This window comes from Cynara cardunculus (genome assembly GCF_001531365.2).
Source record: "Cynara cardunculus var. scolymus isolate 2C chromosome LG 11, CcrdV1, whole genome shotgun sequence".
Classification (NCBI taxonomy): Eukaryota; Viridiplantae; Streptophyta; class Magnoliopsida; order Asterales; family Asteraceae; genus Cynara; species Cynara cardunculus.
The window spans coordinates 15,338,770-15,360,652 of NC_037538.1; the positions used below are offsets into that span (position 1 = coordinate 15,338,770).

At 33.2% G+C, this 21,883-nt stretch overlaps 1 protein-coding gene across 1 annotated transcript; it reads right to left on the reverse strand.

Annotated features, from left to right (window-relative positions):
- Positions 1-8,848: 8,848 nt before the first annotated feature.
- On the reverse strand, positions 8,849-11,951 carry LOC112521776 (ABC transporter G family member 14-like). Its single transcript, XM_025130771.1, has 5 exons — positions 11,754-11,951; positions 10,874-11,666; positions 10,383-10,559; positions 9,882-10,069; positions 8,849-9,523 (listed from the first exon to the last, which is right to left on the reverse strand). Exons 1-5 carry the CDS (start codon positions 11,949-11,951, stop codon positions 8,879-8,881), a joined length of 2,001 nt encoding a protein of 666 aa, XP_024986539.1. The 3' UTR covers positions 8,849-8,878.
- Between the last annotated feature and the right edge of the window lie 9,932 nt (positions 11,952-21,883).

Below are 21,883 nucleotides of genomic sequence, written 5' to 3' on the forward strand. Positions count from 1 at the left end.
TATTTTATTCAAAAATAAAAACATCATCGCTTTCTCAAAATCACATAAAGCCATATTATAACATCGACTGAGATAAAGAATAAAATGAAATATTAAAAACACGATGTATCTCGCTGCATTGCGCGAGTACGCTTCTAGTATATATAAAAGAAGTCATAGGTTTTTTTTGGAGAAATGATAAATATTTGAGAAGTAAAGAAATGTTAATAGCCTTTCATACGGTCAAGATCGGCTTTGATTTGTCAAAAATTGTAGCTATGTGAAAAATAGAGGAGTAATTTCATAACTTTTACAAAATAGGCGGCACACAGGTTCATATTTGAACTGTGTGATTCACATACGAACTTACAAATGAACTAATTAATATATTCACATATAAACATATAGTTCATATGTGAATCGCACGGGCTTCATATATGACTTCGTTTGCAATCTATTTGTAAAAGTTATGAAACTATCACTCTATCTTTTGTATATTCATTCAAGGAATTATCGAGTGTTTCACAGTCAAAGCCGCAAATATTAATTTAATAAAGGGTCATGATCACTTCTTTACTTCTCAAATACTTGTCACTTCTCAAATTAACCTTTCCCTATATAAAAATATAAAAATATTAGTCTACTTAGACAAATTTTATTTATATGATATATATGAGTATATATATACACATCATAGTTCTAAATAATAAGTCATGGCGCTATGGCGTCAAGGCTTGGGTTCGTCGCCATGTTAATCCATGTGGCTTCATTCTAAGGCTTGATCTCCATTATAACGCGTTATGGCATGTTACAACGCGTTATTTTGTAAGGTGTGGTTTTCTTCTTTAATGTATTGCTTGAGGGATAAATGATAATTATGTATAATACCTAAAGCTTAGATAAATATAAAAAGGGAACTTAACAACTAAAAGCCTGAATAGGTAAATACTTATTTCCATTCCCGTACACGAAGAGTCAAACACGAGTTCTTTGAAAATTAAATAAAGTAGTGAGTTGAGAACTTGAGATCAAGAGATTTAGAGGTCGTTTACTAAACGCTTACTTGGTAAGTGCTTACCAAATAAATTTCCTTATCGGCTGAACATATACTTTTAAATGAGTTGGGTTGGGTTAAGAGTTTTCCAAATCTCATAACTGGGTTGGGTTATAAAAATGTCACAAACAAAGCAACCCAACCCATGTACACCCGTGGTTTGGGATAATCGGTTTTTAACTTTTTAATACTAACCAATAACCAAACCAAATAAGGTTCAGTGTAATCAGGTGTGGATTATTTGGTCTTCGGGTTGTTCGGTTCGATAACTCGTTAATCCAAATTAGAATTGTTATTTTTCGTTGGACAGTTTGTTAAAATAATTTTTCCAAATTCAGTGACATTGCTTCTAATATATATACTTATTCATACATTCATTCTCAACAATTGACATGTATTAAGTAAAAAACATAATTTCTCAAAAACCAATGTCTACCAAAAGATATGAACGACGAAGAAAAGGATACTAGTGATGGCGAACATCGAGGTTGCAAGGGTACATGTCATGGATATTGACGACATCGGGTTAGTGGCTCGCGAAAACAAGGTCAAAACTGTGTGAGATCATGAGAGTGTGAGATATGGTGCATATTTAGTGAGGAGTTGTTTGGCAATTGCTGAATGATTTGGTACATAATGATTAAGTGGTCAGAATGATTAAGAGACTCTCATGATATAGTACAAAATGAAATATAATGTTTGGTAATTGTTTACAATGAAATTAAGGCACTTAATGTTTAAGGGAGGTCCATAATACAAAATCATTCGGAGGGTTTTAGAACCATTAAGAAGCAGACTTTTTTTTTCTTCCAAACAAGATATACCTCTTAACGATTCAGAGACTACCTCTTAATGGAACTATTAAGAGGTAAACAAACAACCCATGAGTTTGGGGGTACATGTAGGGGTGTTCATTGAAGGGTTAAATCAGTTTTTGGTTTGTTTGGTTCAAGTTAATCATTTTTTACTTTTTCTAAAACTAACTGATAACCAAACCAAATAAGGTTCGATTTAATCGGTTTTCGGGTTATTTGGTTCGCTAACTGATTAAACCAAATAAGAATTCATACTTTTTGTTGGACACTTGCTCAAGATTTTCCCAAATTCAGTGTTCATTGCTTCTAATATATAACTGTATCATACATTCACACTCAACTAGGCAATTTGCTGACGGGCAGTATCTAGTTCAGCTTGTAGCCTAGAAATGAGACTCTGATCAAAACCTATAGTCAACATGTTAGGTAATCCTGGAAAAAGGATACGTTACACTCCACATCAGTAGAAAGAAGGGAGACGTGATGTTTCTCTTTGTATAAATATATTTCGTTACATATTTCACTAAAGTGTGAGGGTATTGAAGAGTGTTGAGAATTTGACGGTTACTATAATTCCAAAAGTTATTGATATAACATTAAAAACATAAAATCTTCAGTGAAGCTCATGACTCGGGGTTTTAACATGGAGATAGCTATGTTTTATATTTATGCTATTGCTGAGTGCTTTTTGTTGTTCTTTTGTTTTGTTGCGGATTTTAAGTGCGATAAGAGATGACTAGTGACACATCAGTGTTTTAAATTTTGATATTCGATAGAAAAACAGGTTTCACGTTTTGGCAAAATTACAATTGAGGGTATGTTGGTACAATAAGGTATCAATAAAAGCCCTACAACAAACAAAGTTATGTTTCTGTCTTTTCAGTTCCAGCGAACATCACTGAGTCTGTTCAGTATCTATAAAAAAAATTTAGCGAATTTGGCCAATTTTCTCATCCCCACAGTTGTTAGATATGAAAGATGTTGATTGGAAGATGATACAAAATAAGGCTTTTCTTTTAAAATTAGGTTGCCACTTGATCTAAAATATCATATAGATAGGGTTATAAACGAACCGAACGTTTAGCGAACCGTTTGGCGGGAAATTCATTTATGTTCGTTTATTTAATAAATGTACGAACATGAACAAATTTTTGTTCGTTTAGTTAAACGAACGAACATAAACAAGAGTCTCCTTCATTTTATTTATGTTCGTGAACGTTCGTTCATTTATGTTCGTTTATATTCGTTCGTCTTTGTTTGTTTATATATTAAATTTAATATGTAGTCTTTTATTTATTTAGTTGAATTCAAATAATATTTTTATTTAAGTTTTAACTTTTTAGAATTTATTTAGATTTAAATTTTACAATCATTTTGTCTTGTTTGAAATTTTTACCTTTTCATTTTCCCCCCCAAAAACCTAGCCTCCAGATAATTGGTGTGTAATAGTTAATTGAATGACAAGTAGTGGTGTTCGTTTGTTTATGTTTATTTAGGCATGTTCATTTAGACCTGTTCCTTTAGCCCGTTCATTTAGCATGTTAACGAACGAACATGAACACACCTAATTTCTACACGAGCGAACACAAATACAAAGATTTTCGTTCATTTACCGTTCATGTTCTTTCGTTGTTCGGTTAAGTTAAACGAACGAACATAAACAAGCCTCTGTTCATGTTTATTTGGTTCGTTTATAGCCCTACCTATAGACCATTTTGGAGTAAAACACACGAAAAGGTGATTGGGATTAACGTGCAATCATTTATGCATCAAAATCCCTTACTAACAATCTTGAAAATGGATTTGTACTCAATGAAACTCACTGCAGATAACTTGCATGACCGTTTTAACTCTTTCAATCAATCAGTATGCCAATTGTCTAATGTTGATAACGAGCAAACGTTGTTGATCTTGTCATCATTACCAATGTCTTGTTACCATTTGTGCAAGTTATGCTTACATATATGAGTACTTTAACACTTGATAGTGAGATACTTTATGTTTGTATCTCTAAGAATTCAGTGGTATCCATGCAAGTATGCATGTATCAACACTATCGCGTTAATGAACTGGTAAAGTATCGGATACTGTATTCCTCAACGATAGTTTTTTCTCAAGTCCTAAGATCTCAATGTAAAAAGGTAACTTCAGATGATGGATTCGAAGATAAATTTTGGGTTTTCGATTTTAGAAACATAAAGTAACAAATAGCATGGATGTAGAGTGAGGACGAGTCAACAAAATATAATGCAATTAATTAATGTATGACATCAGTAATTAGCATCAGTAAGTAATATATGACATCAGTATTTAACAAAAAGGTTAACGATGTTGCTTCGATGCATATTTGCAGTGATCATGCTATGTTTGACACGTTCAGCGTAAAGAGAAAACTCAATGAAGATTGAAGGTGAAGTATATGCTTTAAGATTCAATAAAGAACTATAAAGATTGTTTTGAATCGAAGTATGTTCCTGGTGTGGTTACCGATGCGCTTTCACTTGGAGTATTAACGTCAAGTGGGTACCGTAATGTCAAAAGAAGAGAAAAGTGCGAAGGTTAAAAAGGGTACGAGATTAGTTTTTCGAGGAATGAAAGATGCAAATGATATATGCTAGTGGAGGAAGAATCTTTGCTAGGAAGGAAACTAAACCAAATAAAACCAATATATCCCACCTAGAAATTGAGGGGCCGTTTACTAAACACTTATTTGGTATTGGATAAATTTTCTCATCTGATGAACATGAGAAAAGCCAAGAATCTTATTGGGTAAGAGCGATGAGAAGGATGAAGAGTCTTACCCGGTAAGTGAGGATGACGACTCTTACCCAGGTAAACGCTTACCCAGTATATTGTTGCATTCGATATGTTTTGATATACTAACATCTTACGCATCAAAATAAATCATAATGTTGATTCCTATCAGTAAGCGCTTACCGGGTAAGCAATTGGGTAAACGACTCCTGAATCTGGGGATGAAATATATGCAAATAAGTCGTGTGCCCTAATAAAATAGAGAGACTGAGCCTGTTTAAAAAAACATTGATTTGAGATTTGCAGAATAGTGATATATCATGAAGAGGAATTAGTTAGAAGCGTTTATCAAGTTTTCATGTCACATACGGAAATTTTACTGTCGTTTACCAAACGTTTACCAAGTAACATTACCTTACCGAATGAATATAGTAAGGACCAAGGATCTTACCCAGTAAGAACGAGACAAGGACCAAGAGCCTTACCCGGTAAGTGAGGGCAACGACTTTTACCACGGCAAGCGCTTACCTGGTAAATTGTAGCATACGATGTTGTTTTGGTGGACTAAAATCTTACCCAGTAAATACATAATAGTGTTAAAATTTACCCGTAAGCACTTACCGGGTAAGTAATTGATAAACGGCCCCTTAGTTTATAACTCTTATTAAGTTTTGACAGATCGAAATCCACAATTATAATTTTACAGTTTGAACCCTTTTACATGTGTAACTTACAACTAACCTTTCAACTCTTAGTTATTGCAATTAAAACCCCAAATCTAATTCGATCTTAGGAATGTGTCCACAATTGGTTCTCGTAGCATTGATAACGACATTAGTATATTTTGTTATCAAACAGTATTTGAATTTCCTTAAGTTTGGGGTGATGATTTGAAATCTTGGTTGTATAAAATAGAGCTGATTTTATGAAGAACTCGAGACCCTGATAAAAGAAAAAGACAAAGTAAGTAACCATTGGATGATTAATTAAATGATAACACTGTGTCAATGCCTTACATATGAGGTATCAGGATAACAGGTTCAGGAAATTGAAAGACTGTATCGTCCCTTAATTACTGTGTGATATAGATAAATGAACAAAAGTTATTTTCATATACAAAACATATTTTTTTTAACAAATTTGCATGGGTGTTAACAAAGCAGGGACCAAAATGAAGCAAAATAGTTGATTTTGGATCAAAAGAAGAAAAAAAGATTCTTAAAGGACTAAACCTGAAGATTGATGAATAGTTTGTAGTTTATTTTGATGGAAAAGAAACCACATAAGAAGTAATTTATCGATTTTGACCACCATTGTTAACGAGCAAAAGAAAACTTAACTGCCACATCAAGTTTCTTCCTCCAATCCAAGCAAGCGTACGAAGAGAATGGAGTTGCTGTTTCCAAAAGAATGAAAACGACAAAAGGGAAAGGGGAAAAAAAGATTCGGTAGGGGATCAGGAATGACAACTATGTTTGCCATCATTTTCCTACTTCGCTGGTTGCTACTACTATGAAGCTTTATTGACCCAGAAAAGAAATCCGCACAAATGTTTCTTTATGACGATTTCGTGATGTCAAAAAGCCTTTAATCAAACCCCAATTGCAATAACTGTGAGTGAATCCTATCTCATTATAATACTTAATTCGCAAAAGCACTAACAAGTTTGCACTTGAACTGTTCGACGTTTTGTGTAATAGAGATTTCTCTTCTTTTTATCTATTTGATAATTTTGCTGCAATGCATGATTTCTGGGTGGGATTAATGGCTATTTCTTTGTGATTTTGGGATGATGGGTCTTCTTACAATTTTCGGTTTTCGTTTATTGAATGTGTTTGTTTTAGATTGCTTAGTTAGCCATTGTGTATACTGTTAGTTTCTCTTGCTTTGTTTTCTGTTTTCTTATTTGTTAGAATTTGGGTTATGATTATCTCAAAGACTCAACTGGTTGTGACAAAGGCTTATAATGAGTTAAGTTAAGATCTGAGAAAGTGGTTGATTATTTTGAATTTAGAAACAAAAGTTGCTTAGTGGGAAACATGGGTGGAAATTTGGACTCGGTGGCACTATTAGTTAAATCAAATATTATACAATTAGTTGTACGAGATTCCTTTAAGTTAAAACGTTTAAAAAATGTGGAGGTAAGCATTAAGCATAAAAGTTAGATTTGAATCACAAACTTTTTCATTCATCATTGCAATCATTGATTTGAATGCCCCATTTCAAGTATGTAGTGCTATTGCACAGTGAAGTTTTAATTTTTATAATATGGTACGGCTAAATGCAGATTTCCAGCCTTTCTTGCTGCTATTCTCTTTGGATTTGGAGAATCTTCAAGTTTGGTCATTTGATAAACACATTGCATTTGGAAGAAGTGTTTTTATTTCCTGTAGTTGATTAAGAAGTTCCTCAAAGCAAGAATGAACAAAAGGTGGTATCTGATAAACTTTCTACTTTTCAATTGAGAATTTTGCATAGGAGAACATGAATAATGAACTTGACTGGGCATCAACCTTGTAAGGTCTAAGACATGTAATTGTCGGTACACTTACTCTTATACCTTACATCTCGAGGATAGAACAAATCATAAAGAATAAACCAAAAAAACCAAACAAGCCCAATATACCCCACCCGGAGGTATGGGGGATAAGATATACGTAGACCTTACGAAAGATCCCTGGCTAGTGAAGAGTGTGTGAAAGGGAGAAAGACATATGCTAAAATTAGAAAAGCTAGATATAAGTAAGCAATAGCAATACAAATAGAAACAGAGAAAGACGGATATGTAATTTTGAGAAACTGGGTATGAGTAGGCAACAATAATGAAAATAGAAGCAAGTAAAGAAAAACACAACCCAGGTGCGGAAGCTACACACCCCAAGTCTAAAAGTTGGAGTACTCAAACTAAATAGGATAGATGCGTTCTGCCTCACCATCTTTGTTCTTTATTTTTCTTCTAAATTCTTTCCGTTTTGGTTTGTAATTTAACTTGGTTGCTGTGTTAAATTCTAGGACAATACTGGGATAGCTTTATGTTTCAAGCAGAGCCTAACCAAGGACAATACATATTCCATCGATTATACTCATACAATGAATGAAATTGGAGAACCACTTGACCTTGGCTCTTTTCACAGTATTTACTCAGTCGTAGGGAACCCATACCTTAACTTTGTTTGGCCGGTCTAAAGGCACCATATATTCTAGGAGAGGAAAGAAAATCAAAATCCTTCTAAAGATTTGGAAATGACATTGGATGTAATGACCAATGAGGGCAGGAAATGACAAATGCATGTTGTTTTAATTGGTCAATTGAACTTCAGTGTGACCTATTGGTTATTCTCTACGTCAATCTATAGGTCTGGATCAGGAAAAGATCTGCTTTAGTGTTGGATAAAGATTTATGTTGATGTCATTTTGATTCCACATGTTGGTTAGCTGTTGTGTATGTAGAGTTTGATCTAAGCTCAAATTTCTTCTCCTTAATCCTTCAAAAAGTATACCTAACACTGGGTCTCTAAATCTCTCCATGAAAAACTGTGCAGACTCCAAAATATATAAAGAAAAAATTGCTCTGACTGCAGAATATTCTTACTGTCATTTTCATCTTCACGCAGGTATATGTAAGTTTGACCATTGGTTTCAGGAAAAGAGATATTTAAGAAGTGAGAATCAATATACTACTTTCGATATCAACGTTGATATGAATTGTCTTATTGTTATGATAAAACTATGAAGATAAACGTTTTGGTATTAAATTTGCAACGAAGTCTACCAATTTTGAATTTGAGAAGTATGCCGTCCAACCTCAAAAACTCAAAGAATACCTATGTCTTGAAATGGAAGGTAGGTCCTTGTTACTTTGTCATTTTGATATCATGGTTCATTAGTTGTGACATTTCTCTAGATTATGTTGTAAACTTGAAATTTGGTTTTCGTTGGCCTATTTGGTCATTTTATCTTGCATAATTATTGTATCAAATGGTGACAGGATCCCTACTATATTGGTCTAGAAAAACATAATGTGTACATCCGAACATCATATTTATAATCAATCCATTTAGGATATTTCTTTATCGTTTTGTTTAAATAGAGTTAGTTTTATGCAAACATTTGCCACTAGGGTGGTAACACAGCCACTTCCTTGGGAAAGGTGATCAAAATTCTGGCAACATGTGATCTAAATCTAGTATGTTTTTTTTTTTTCTCTTCCTAACAAAACAACAAGCTCAAGCTCTGCAGATGGCCTTGTCCAAGAAAATTGGTCCTCTGGTACACTTCACCGGACCCTGTGTAATGCAAAATAAGCAATGAGCCGATACCCAATTAACATCGATGCCAAAATCGACAAATCCATAGGTAGATTATCCAATCCCACGGATTTAACAGCTGGAAAATCTGCAACATGGCAATAGACTCCCTTTGAGCACTCATAAAGATCATTCTTATCATACTGAACCCCAAGAAGAAGCTTGTAACAGTAGTAGCTGTAGCTCAAATACTTCAACCATGCTATGAAAGAAGGGATTTGCTGTATATAATACCCTCCAGCAATTAGGAAAACCAGGGTTGTAACTGAGGCTAAAGTAGTGGCTTGTTTTACGTCCATAAGTATAGCACCTATTGCTAGTCCGAGACTTTGGGCCACAAGAACATTATAGAGTACCACGAGCAGGGAAAGGATGAAAGTGGCTGGATCAGGTTTGAGCCCACCCATCCAATAGAGTATGAAGGTAAAAGCAGTTGGGAGTGCAAGCTCGAGTGGCAGGTCTCCGATGGTTCTTGCTAGGAAGTAAGAGGAAAGACGGTACATCCCTGATGACCGTTCTTTTATAAGCATTCTTCTTTCTTGAGGGAAAGTAAAAACTGCATTGTAGAGTGGGTAAAATCCCCAAAATACAGAGAAGAAGAAAAGCATTGCTATCTGCAGGAAAGAACCAAATTGTTTTAGTGTTAAGAGACCAAACATAAATCATTTATGGTGCTTTTGGTATGCGGACAGGACGGGACAAAAACTTGTTTTCCCACGTTTGGCGCGACAGTTAGACTAGGACTGACATTGACCAAGTGGGACAAAAACACAGGGGGAACAAAAATTAGGAAGTTGGGACTTGGGACAAGATAAGTAAATTATTAAACTACCCATTCCAAAATTTAAACCTTCCACGATTCTTTCACCCGCCTACTTTACCCTCCCATGTCCAGTCCAATCATGTCAGCATACCAAAAGCACCCATAATGTTTTTTCTATATTGATGAGCTCTTGAGATCAAAATGCTCACACGATCTTCAATATGAGACATTGGGGTGTGCCACCATAGGAGCCCAGCCAATATTGCGACACTTATGACTTGAAAGATTCTAAGCCTATTGAAAGCTTCATATCTCCTCTCCCTAAGTCCCCTTAGAAGTAGCACCTTGAACTGATCCCACCAGCTTGTGCACCATTGCTCTGATTGCACACGGCCTCCTACTTTTGAAGAGAGTTAATATATATACAAAGTTACAAACAGTAGCATGTTTAAGCTATAGTAAGCCTCTTTTATAATATGCCTTCTATCCCAAAATAAATGTCCAAAATGAAAGGGCACAATTTTAGAAATATGTAATTATTATAGTTTTTAAAAAAATGAACGACAATTTAACCGTTAATAATGGAGGGAGTACAGAGTTTCTTCATCTCATGATTAAGAGTAGGCATTTTCTTTTAAAAGTGGACACTTGGTTTGGGACAAACTAAAATAGAAATGTGGAAACTTATTTTGGGACGAAGGAGTACTTACTTGTCAAATCTTCTTTCACATGATTGTAGTTGCACACGTCCAGATTGCATAGATCGCTTTTCAGTCTTGTTGAGATGTTTGTTTCATAACAAGTGATGAGTTGTTGCTTTACTGATTTCCGCTCCCCCTCCGCATTTTCACCTTGCTCATAGTCATGCATTGAATCAGGTGCAATTCCTGTGATATTTGAAATTTATGCTTAGCAATGATGAAGGTGGTTTACGCAGACGTTCTTAATTGATCTATAACCAAGAAACCAAATCAAACCAAACGAACCCAGTTGGTCCCACCCGGGGGTCCGGGAGGGGTAAGATGTACACAGACCTGACCACTACTCAAATAGTAGAGTGTTTTTTTCCCTTAAGATCCCAGGCTTATGAAAAGTGTGCGAAAGCGGGATATGCAAAATATTGGCAAATAGAAGCAGGTATACGGACACATAAGGTTGTACATAAATTAGATGCAAGTAGTTGACTTAAAAAACTCAATACCATTAGCAAGATCTAGTAAAAGGTCGGCCGGGTTCACTGTGACGGATGTGGAAAACCCAATTGAAGAGAAATACTCCAATGCTGTGGAAGCAGGACCGTAGTAGATTTGGGAGCCTTCAGAGAGCAAGATCACTTTATCGAACATATGGTAGATCCGGCTAGATGGCTGGTGAATTGTGGTTACCACAGTTCGTCCACCACTAGCAAGCCGTTTGATTGTGGTAAGGATCCGCTGAGCCGTGGTCGAGTCCAGACCCGAGGTTGGCTCATCCAAMAACAACAAGCTTGGGTTAATCAACATTTCTTGACCTATGCTCACCCTCTTTTTCTCTCCACCTGATATACCTCTAAATAGTGGGCCACCTATCATGCTATTCTGACAACGAGTCAATCCCAACTCGGCTACAACTCGAGCCACATGGAGCACCTTCTCATCACGACTCACGCTTTTCGGTAGCCGCAACATAGCAGTGAATAAGAGAGTTTCGGTGACAGTGAGATGAGGATAAAGAACATCATCTTGAGTCACAAATCCAGTTCTCCTTTTCGTAGAACCAGAAAATGGTTGGCTGTTGTATGATACCTTCCCTGATAGTTTCCCTTTCAGGCGTCCTCCGAGGGCTGTCAGTAGGGTCGTTTTACCACTTCCCGATGGACCTAACATCGCTAGTATCTCTCCTGGGCAAACTACACCCGTCACGCCATTTAGTATTGTCTTCTCTGTTAAACTCCCTGTTTCACTGCACCACGTACCTTTCTGCTCAACCTTAACTTTATAAACAACCTCTTCAAACTGCAAATAAATGGCAAAATCAGCATGAATATGAACACTTGTATAACTCTAAAAAAAAATTAGTAATGGGTGGGGATGGAAAGAGACCTTTAAAGTTATGGGGTATAAGGCCAGTTGTAGAAAGGACTGTGAATGGCCTTGGGTCTGAAGAGGGTAAACAACATTGGCAGAGTGATCATGATCAGGTTTCACCATATTTGGAACTTCTTCTTCCATGGGGTTAGTAGTAGTAGTAGTTGTGCTATCTTCAGGGTTTGGAACCAGAGAGTGGAGGGATGTGGCCATTGGCCAAGTGGTAATGATGTCTATATGCTTTTCTTCTGCCTTGGTCTTAACTCTTTGAGTTTCTTCACAAACTTACTTGCATCATACAAGTGTCTATATATACTTATATATACATATACATGCACATATACATATATATATTATATATATATATATAGAGAGAGAGAGAGAGAGAGAGAGAGGGGAGGAAAGTTCAAATGAGAACCATACATATTTTAAGAATCTAGGAATTAACTATTTCATGTATTATTCATAATGAATTACCCTAAATAATTATGAATATTATGTATTTCTTTATAAATAGTTAGTTTCCAGGTTTTTTGCATAATTTCGGTTCTCATTTAAACCTACTATGTATGTATGTATTTTAGTATAGTCAAGAGACATTAGGATATCAAGAGAATATGACGTAGGCCCGTCCTTTTTGGTGGGCCACCACCATTTTAGTAACAGGTGGCACGTCTTTAAGCCAGCTTTGAATCGGCTTAAGTGACTGTTACTGAAAATTAAAATATGTTAGAAATGTCCTAGATGGGAGATTAAGTTCCTCAAGAATCAATAAAAGCAAAAAGAAGTCGAAGACCAACGCAGCCTTGATCGAATTTGCGGGCCCTGAGAAAACGAAAGCAAATATTCAGGAAATTAGTGAAAATACATAAGAAATCAAAGTTAAAGCAGATGATTAAAAACACAAGTCAAATAAGTGTTTAGGGGCATCCTGGTGGGGAGAGAACTGATGCTGTTCTATAATAGCAATGGCTCAAAGTAAACAGAACAATGGCTGGGTGAATTTATTAGTAAAGGTGAAGTATTCAAAGAACAGCAATCAAAAGAATACTTTTCCTATCAAAAGTAAAGCCAACTGATTCTTTACATGTGTTTTAAGACTTTTCACTCAGATATTGAAACTTTTGTTATCTGTTTATTGAAAACTTATAAGGTGTTCATTTTTTTTTATTGACCTAGATATCTAACCCGCTATGTGAACCGACTAATCCCAGGGTAACCACCTGTTTTGCGGGTAGCCCGGAGTCACCGTGTTTGAACCTCCGTGGCCACAATTGAATTTTTATTCCTCCTTGAATTTGAACATGGGACCTCCAGACACTTTTGACCTTTGGCGTCGAGCTTAAACCAATTAGACACCACCCTTGAGGTTCAAGGTGTTCACTAAGATCTGAACCATATATAAACCAGACCTATCCTTGGCCTCCATGGGTGCATTTGGTAAGCGTGACAAAATAGAATATAACGGTAAAAAAATTGTCGTCCTATGTTTGGTGGACATTAGTCTAGGACATGAAAGGACTTGAGCGTCTCACCAAAATAGGTGGAACAAAAATCAAGAATATTAGATAAAATTGACAAATTACTAAATTAAAATTAAAACCCTAAAACCTTATGTAATTCTTTCATAGGCTTGCCTGACTCTTGCGTGTCCATTATTTATGGCCCAACTAGACAATGAATTGAATGGATCGGTTGCAGTCTAGCCAGTTCTTCGGTTTTAATGGATCAGTTTGTCTAGGCTATATATAAGCGCACGTTCAACTGTAGGATCTCAAGGTTTTCTTGAGATAGTTTTGACTGCTTAAAAACCCAAGTTGGGTTACCAACCATAGATGTCTGAAACAAGTTACGTGTACTTCGACTGATCTATGTGCATCTTGACTAATCTTATAGGTCGCTTTAGTTAACAACTAGATAAAAAAAACCCTAAAGGGTCTTGAACGAGTGATCAATGGAGAGTAAACCCAAGTCCTCACCAATTGAACTACTCTAACGATTCAGCTGGGCAGTGTTTGTCGTGTTTTCCCTTGGCTTTTTATTTATTTATAACAAAATTAGATTAAAAAATGTCATCGTATTTTAACAACTTATTCAATTACGTATATGAATTAGATTTTTTTTTTAATTTCATAATCATATGAATTTACATTATTCTTGTCTAATTTCGGTCAAATTAATTAACGAATGGTCAATTTAAGATAATATGACGAAGGCGAAGAATAATTTAATGGAGAGAATATTAATATTCCAGCCGTTATTAATTACCCATGTCAATTACTTTGATCAAAATTAGTCAATATAAATAGCTAATTCAATATTTTTTTTATTTAAATAAGTAATTAAAATATATCTGTAAATACAATAGCCTTTTTTTTTAATTAACCTGGATATCCAATCCACTATGCGAGCCTACTAATCCCAGAGCGACCACTTGCTTTGCAGATAGCCCGGAGTCACCGTATTTGAACCTCCGTGGCCACAAGGGGATTTTTATTCCTCCTTAAATTTGAACCTGAGACCTCTTGGTACTTTTGACCTTTAGAGCCAAGATCAAACCATTCAGACATCATCCTTGTTGTTTAAATACAATAGCCTTGCAATCACAAAAAACGAACTTTTCGAGCTTGAGTTGTTAAACGAGAATCGAGTTAATCAAATATCGAGTTTTAGCTCATAAACGAGCTTATAAAACTTGAAATTTGAGTCATATATATCATTTAGAATTATTTAACGAGCATTAAGCATAAATAATACATGATCTTTTTTCTGCCTAAAATATTGTTTTTTTTTGTGATTTTAACTGATAATCTTCTATTTTTTTTACTCATCTTTAGATATGACCTATCCCTTTGATTACTATATGTTTTGTGGGTGTATAGGCTCATGATGGTATTAGATGCTAACCAAAGTTTTGTTCCTATGAAAGTCCCTAACTCTCCTCTAAAAAGAACAAAAAAATCATAACTAAAGAATTTTATATGATAGATTCAACTTTTCATAAAAATAATACGATACCAGATAGTATAATACTGATATTTCCATTAGTTTTATGGTGCCGAATAGTATCTTTAGAAACGAGAAAATGTTATTCAATCATAGTGTAAAGTTTAATGTTGATTTTTCAGTTATTTTAGTTCTAGACATTTTAACGAACAAAAATTTCAGCGACAACATCTGAAAGGCCATATTCTAATGATGAATCTTTTGTCGTTTATTCATCTATTGATATGTATGTCTATATATATATATATATATATATATATATATATATGTGTGTGTGTGTGTGTGTGTGGATATGTATGTATAGACAAAGTATCATGTGAGATTAACAGCTAAGCTGAGAAGCGTAAGAAGAGATCTGGACCATTGATCACTTTTAATCTCACCCCCACCCATAAATTGTGCTTACCACGAGAATTGATCTGGTTCATCTCGGTCTACTACATTAGTGTTGGTCTTCAATTAGGATTGATCCAATAGTGAAGATCTTTTCTTACCTTTCTCATCATAACTTTCATTATTGTTGAAATCCAATGCTATATATATATATATATATATATATATATATATATATATATATATATATGTGTGTGTGTGTGTGTGTGTGTGTGGTGATTTATATTTATTATATGTAGAAAAGTCAATTGTTAGATGATTGAACTTTGGAGCATTGAGTTATGATTTTAATAATGAAGGATTGTCTAATTATTGTGTTATATTTATTATTTTCTTTTATTTAAACATAATAATAATTTTAGAATAATTCATTCTTAATAATATTCGTTTAGCCATATTCTGATAATGAACCTTTTGCTGCCCGTCCATCCAACGATATATTTACGGGGATCTTTGTTTATATTCAAAAGTCAATCATTAGATGACTGGGTTTTGTAATATTGGGCGGTGCCTGAATGGTTTGAGCTTGGCTCCAAGTGCCAAAGTACCAGGAGGTCACATGTTCAAATCCAAGGAGGAATAAAAATCCTCTTGTGGCCACGGAGGTTCAAATGCCGCGACTCCAGGCTATCTGCAAAGCAGGTGGTCGTCCTGAGATTAGTCGGCTCGCATAGCGGGTTGGATATCCAGGTTAATAAAAAATAATAATAAATACACTGTCTAATCGTTGTATTTATTCTTATAATTTGTGTTATATTTTAACTATAATAATAACGTTAAAATAATTCATTCTTAGGAGCCGTTTACCAAACGCTTATCAAGTCACATTACCTTACCGGATGAATATGGTAAAGACCAAGAATCTTACCCGGTAAGAGTAAGGCAAGGACCAAGAGTCTTACCCGGTAAGTGAGGACGATGACTCTTACCACGGTCAGCACTTACAGGGTAAATTGTTGCATACAATGCCGTTTTTGTTGACTAAAAGCTTATCTGGTAAGTAAGTGATAGTTTTAAATGTTATTGATAAGCGTTTACCGGGTAAGTGTTTGGTAAACGATCCCTTAAATAGTCTCTGGTCATTTACTTCTTTGGACAATGTATTGACCTATTAACATATATAGAAACCCATATAAAATTTATGAAGTTTACATACGGGTATAAGTCAATGAACTTGAACATGGGATGTCATATGAGTAATATCAGTATTTCTCATGTAATTATTGTATATGTCATTTGACTTAAGGACACTGAAACCTACTATACAAGACACTGATTATCTAATCACATCATAATTCAGTGATATAATAATAATTGACTGTATGACAATATCATGTAGTAATGAGATGAAAAAAACGCACCCATGCTCATTTAGTTGATATGTGATATCAGTTCCTTTTGTTTTTTAGTCTGTTTGGAGATTTAAAAGAACTCGAGATTGAACATAACGACAATGATATGTATCTTGCCTTATGTTTATTACAGACACGATTGGTTGAATCATTAATTCTTACCAGATGAATAGTAATGATGTATTACTAGATATCGTTAATTTCTTGTAACAATTAGTATTGTTAATTATTTTGTCAATTTAACGACAGTCCAAAGGGTTATATACTTGGAACACGTTTGGAATAACGAATTAACAAACAAGTGTTGGTTAAATGTGTTATGAATATTAATGCACACACATTTGCTAATGCGAAGAGAAGTGAAAATGTACAATACTTTGTTGTTATTTAACAAGTAATAAGATGATAATAGTTGAATATCATTTTCATAGAGATTTAGAAGTTGTTTGTCAGTTGCTGAATGGTTTGGTGTAGAATGATTAAGAGGCTCTCATGATATAGTGCTAAATGACATATAATTGTTCGTTAATTATTTCCAATGGAATTAGGACGTTGAATGATTAAAGGAGGCGCACGATACAAAATCATTCAGATGATCTTATAACCATTAAGAGACAGACTTTTTTTTTGTCAAACAAGATTCACCTCTTAACGATTCAAAGGTTGTCTCGTAATGAAATTATTAAAAGGTAAACAAACAACCTTTTAGCTTAAGAAAGAGTGAGTTAAGTCAAACCTTAACTTATTTCAATAGGAGAGAGAGGAATAATATTGTGAGTGGCTGGATTGTGGTAAACTTTGATTAATTAAAAAATGGTGCACGTGCAAATTACCTTTTATATATATATATATATATAGAGAGAGAGAGAGAGAGAGAGAGTGCGCGCACAAAACTCAATAAAAATTATAAACTGGAAAACATCCTAATAACTGTTTATACGTATTATGCATACAAGTAACTGAAGATGTTTTTTGGTTTTTATGTACGTCTGCATGTTATGCATATGTGCATATTAGAAAAATTATTTACAAATTACTTGTATGTACATGTACATACTGGAAAAATTATTTACAAATTACGTGTATGCACATGTACATACCATAAGGATTGAGGTGGTATATGTTTGGCATACGAAAAGTATACGATACATCTGGTCAAGTACATATTATGCATACATGATAGGTACAACTGTCGAAGCATATGGAATCTTATTCATTCGCTTACTCTCTTGAAGCATACGGTAAAATGTCTTAGAAAGTGATATGCCATAAGATATAAATAAGAACTTTTTTTTTATTAACCTGAATATCCAACTCGCTATGTGAGCCGACTAATCCCAGGGCGACCACCTGCTTTACAGATTGCCCGGAGTCACCGCATTTAAACCTCCGTAGCCCACAAGGGGATTTTTATTCCTCCTAGGATTTGAAAGGGCCGATAAATCTTCCTAGTAAGTTAGGGGCCGTTTACTAAAAGCTTATCGGGTCATTTACGTTATCAGATAACATATAAATAGCCGATAATCTTCCTAGTAAGTGTGATATAAGGATGAAAAGTCTTACCTGGTAAGTAAGGGCGACGACTCTTACCTAATAAACGCTTATCGGGAAAATTGTTGCATATGATACTGCTTTGATGGACTACATTCTTACCCAATAAAGTAAATTAAAATGTTGACTCTTAACGAGTACGTGTTCAGGTAAACCAAATCTTAATGTTCAAACATATAATCATCATATGATTGAATTTTGGACATACTCTAACAACGATATGGACCCACAATCCTCGTGTGTGTACACAACATCAGTAACATAACCCTAATCTGTAAAAAGTTAATAAAACAAATTTTGATACATATTCACTTAAATACGTATGTAAATGACCAAAATACAGTAATAATATTAAATGATAACTCCTAAATCGCAAATATTTTAGAGGAGAAAACAGAAATATAATATTCGGATTTTCTACATCTTCAGACAAAACTTTCTAATTATGCGATACTCCTTCCCATCCAACTGCAATTGAAGTCACGAAATGCCAAACATTTTAGAAATTTCAGTTCTCTGTAATCTTTGTTGTTCAACCGGAACGATAACATGTATAAGTTCCGTCAAGAGCAATCAACACCCTACCACCTATAAGTGGTTTTTTTTTAGAAAGAATCCAGATCGTCATGGAAAAGGAACAAACCAACTAAATCGTCGGAAAAAACAAATGGATTAAATTTTCTGTCGTCGACCGTTGACCTCAGTATCAACCATCATCAAAACTGTCATTCTGAAACATAGTTTTTATTCAGATTATTCACATTCGAATGTCGTTTTGTGGTTCTTAACAAAACTCTAACTTCTACCATAATCAAAAGAGCTCCCAATTCAGATTCTATACTTACGGTTTTCCCGTAAATTACACAAATGTCGTCAGATAAAATAAAAACGAATTATTGAAAATAACAAGAAGAAATATTTTAAAAACTTATCTCAATAATAACTTTTCAAATGTGAAGACATTGGAGCACTACGAAACCCTTTGAACAATAATCAGTGGAGTTTGACTCGAATTTGTATATAATATTAAATGTATGTTTATTAAAATAGCTTTTTTTCTAGCGATATGTGAGTATTTGGCTTTTTAAAAGGTTAGGGGTTTAAAACTTTATCAAAAGTGAGAAGAATGTGTAAGTTTATTTATTCTATTTACTGTATATAAATATTATATACTTTAAAAAATAAATATTAAATGTACGTTGATTTATTTATTTAGAAAAATAGATTTTAAATTTGATTTTAACGGATATTATAAGTTCTTATTACAGGTCATATGTTTATCTTATTTATACTATATTATAAAGCATCTTATAAAAACTCTTAAAAATCATTTTTTTATGCGTAAAGTACTATTTATTAATATATATTACTTAAAATTCAATATTACAAGTAGATTGTGAGTAAGTACAACTTGTTAAAGTTCCAAATTTGAATTCGTGTAACTAACTGCAGATAAACATAACCAAATACAAGATAAACATCTCATTTTAAATATAAAAAAACTAAAATATAATTAGAATAATCATTGAGTTTTAACAGAATACTTAATTATTATCTTTATAAAATTATTAAACCAAAAATAAATTATTTTGTTATTAAACTTAAATTAAATTATAATAAAAAAATAAATTAAGAAAATTACATAAAAATGATAACTTTTAAATAGTTGATTTAATATTAACATTGATATATTTTTTCTTCAGATTTTTATGATATCATCAAATTTATATTTTATTCAAAAATAAAATCATTATTGCTTTCTTAAGAACACATAAAATCGTATTATAACATCGTTAGAGCAAATAATAAAATAAAACATTAAAATTGAGATATGTCTCGCTGCATTGCGCGAGTGCTCCTCTAGTATAAAAAAAATATAGGGATATAAATATATATATATATATATATATAGGGTATATTTCAAATACAACCATGTCCATTTGTACAACCAATGCAACTCAATTACTTAAGATATTTATAGAAATGATGAGAGTTCATTTATTATGATTTAAATATTTATGGAAGATGAACATGATTCATTAATTACGATCAATACTTTATATTAGGAAATAATCAAAACTTTTATAAAATCATATATTCATAAAATTAAATGGACGGTTGAGATTGGGTTGTATTGATTGTACAAATATAAAGGATTATATAATAACCAATATCTCTGTATATATATGATAAAATTAAATATGATAATATTATTTTTTATAAAACAAAAGAATATTAAATGCCCAACTTGTGGGAATATGACATGCCACAGAATAAAAAGGCTGCTCGGTGCGCCACTTCTTGATTCTTAATATACTCTTGAAATTCTTAATTTTTATAAAAAAATGTTATTAAATAATGGAAAAAGTCGAAAATAAATCAACTTATTTTCATATTTTAATAATAAATTCTTGAATTTAATGAAATTGAGAGGAATAAACATTTGAATTTATTAAATCAGGAAAAAAACCCAACAATTTTCATATTGTGAATGTTTGGTTCAGGCAGATGAATGAAAATGAGAATGGATTTTCATTCCTCTCAATTAACCTGAAATGAAGATTTGGGCTTATGAAGAAATGGACCCATTATCTATACTATTTTATAAATCAGATTTATCAAAAAAATTAAAAACAATTTTTAATGCATAAGGTACTATACATTTATGCACAAAGTCTTAAAAAGTCTTAAAAACAACTCATAATGCATTAAGTACTACTACTTTATGCATTCAGTCTTAAATATTCTTAATCTACAATTAAAATAACATATCGTACAAGTTACCAATATACATTATTACCTTTTTATTTCATATGTTCCCAATATACTTTTGACACATTTCATTCATGCCTTCACCATCTCATACCTCTATGTCTTCTCCTCATCCCCTAAGGTGAGATTCAAATCGATATTCACCATGAGTTATTAAAAGTTTTTTCATTCTTCTCTCATTCAATTGCTCTAGAACTCTCGGTCTCGTTCTCGATGTCTTAATTCTTTGCTCTTGGTGTAAATCGAACACATTTGTGGAGTCGTTTAAATATGTTGGATTTTAAATATATTGGATTTTAAATATATTGGATTTTAAATTGTCATACAATTTTTTTAATCGATAGACTGTAATTGGAACCATAACTCTTATTTATTCAAATTGTATTAATATGTAAAGACCACGTGTAACTTATATCATTGTTAAATCTTCTCTAATATAACCAGTGAAACTTCAAAATCGTTAAAATTAATAGCTTATGCCGCATTGCACGGGTACACAACTAGTATTTAAAAAACCAAACAGTTTCTCTTATTCTCATTCTCATTAATTACTGATTATTATCTCTTACCAAACACCCTCTAAAATTTTCGAACGTTTTTTGGAATTAATAAAAAATATATACATTTTTCTTGATATATATCAACAAAAAATAACAAAATACAACAATTTAATAAAACGAAAAAAAATGTACCATCTTTATTAACTATTATTTGTTTTTTAGATTCAAACGGCACAACAGGTGTTTGTTCTGCAATTGTCATTCAATGGAAATGATATATGATCATTTCCTTTTATTGGTTTATTGTAACTTTTAAATGATCTATTGACACATCGATAAAAAGATGATACGTTTTTTTCAAGGAAATTATTCGTTAAAAATGTTTAGAAACTTAATCGTTCAAGATATGAGAGTGAATTGGGTTTCTTTGGTTTTTAGTAAGATTAAGGAGCCGTTTATTAAACGCTTGTGTGATAACCGGATCCTGGTTATCACCTAAGGTAATTAATATGTGATTATCTGATTAAATGATTACATGATAGCATGATAAATTGATACATTTGATCATGCT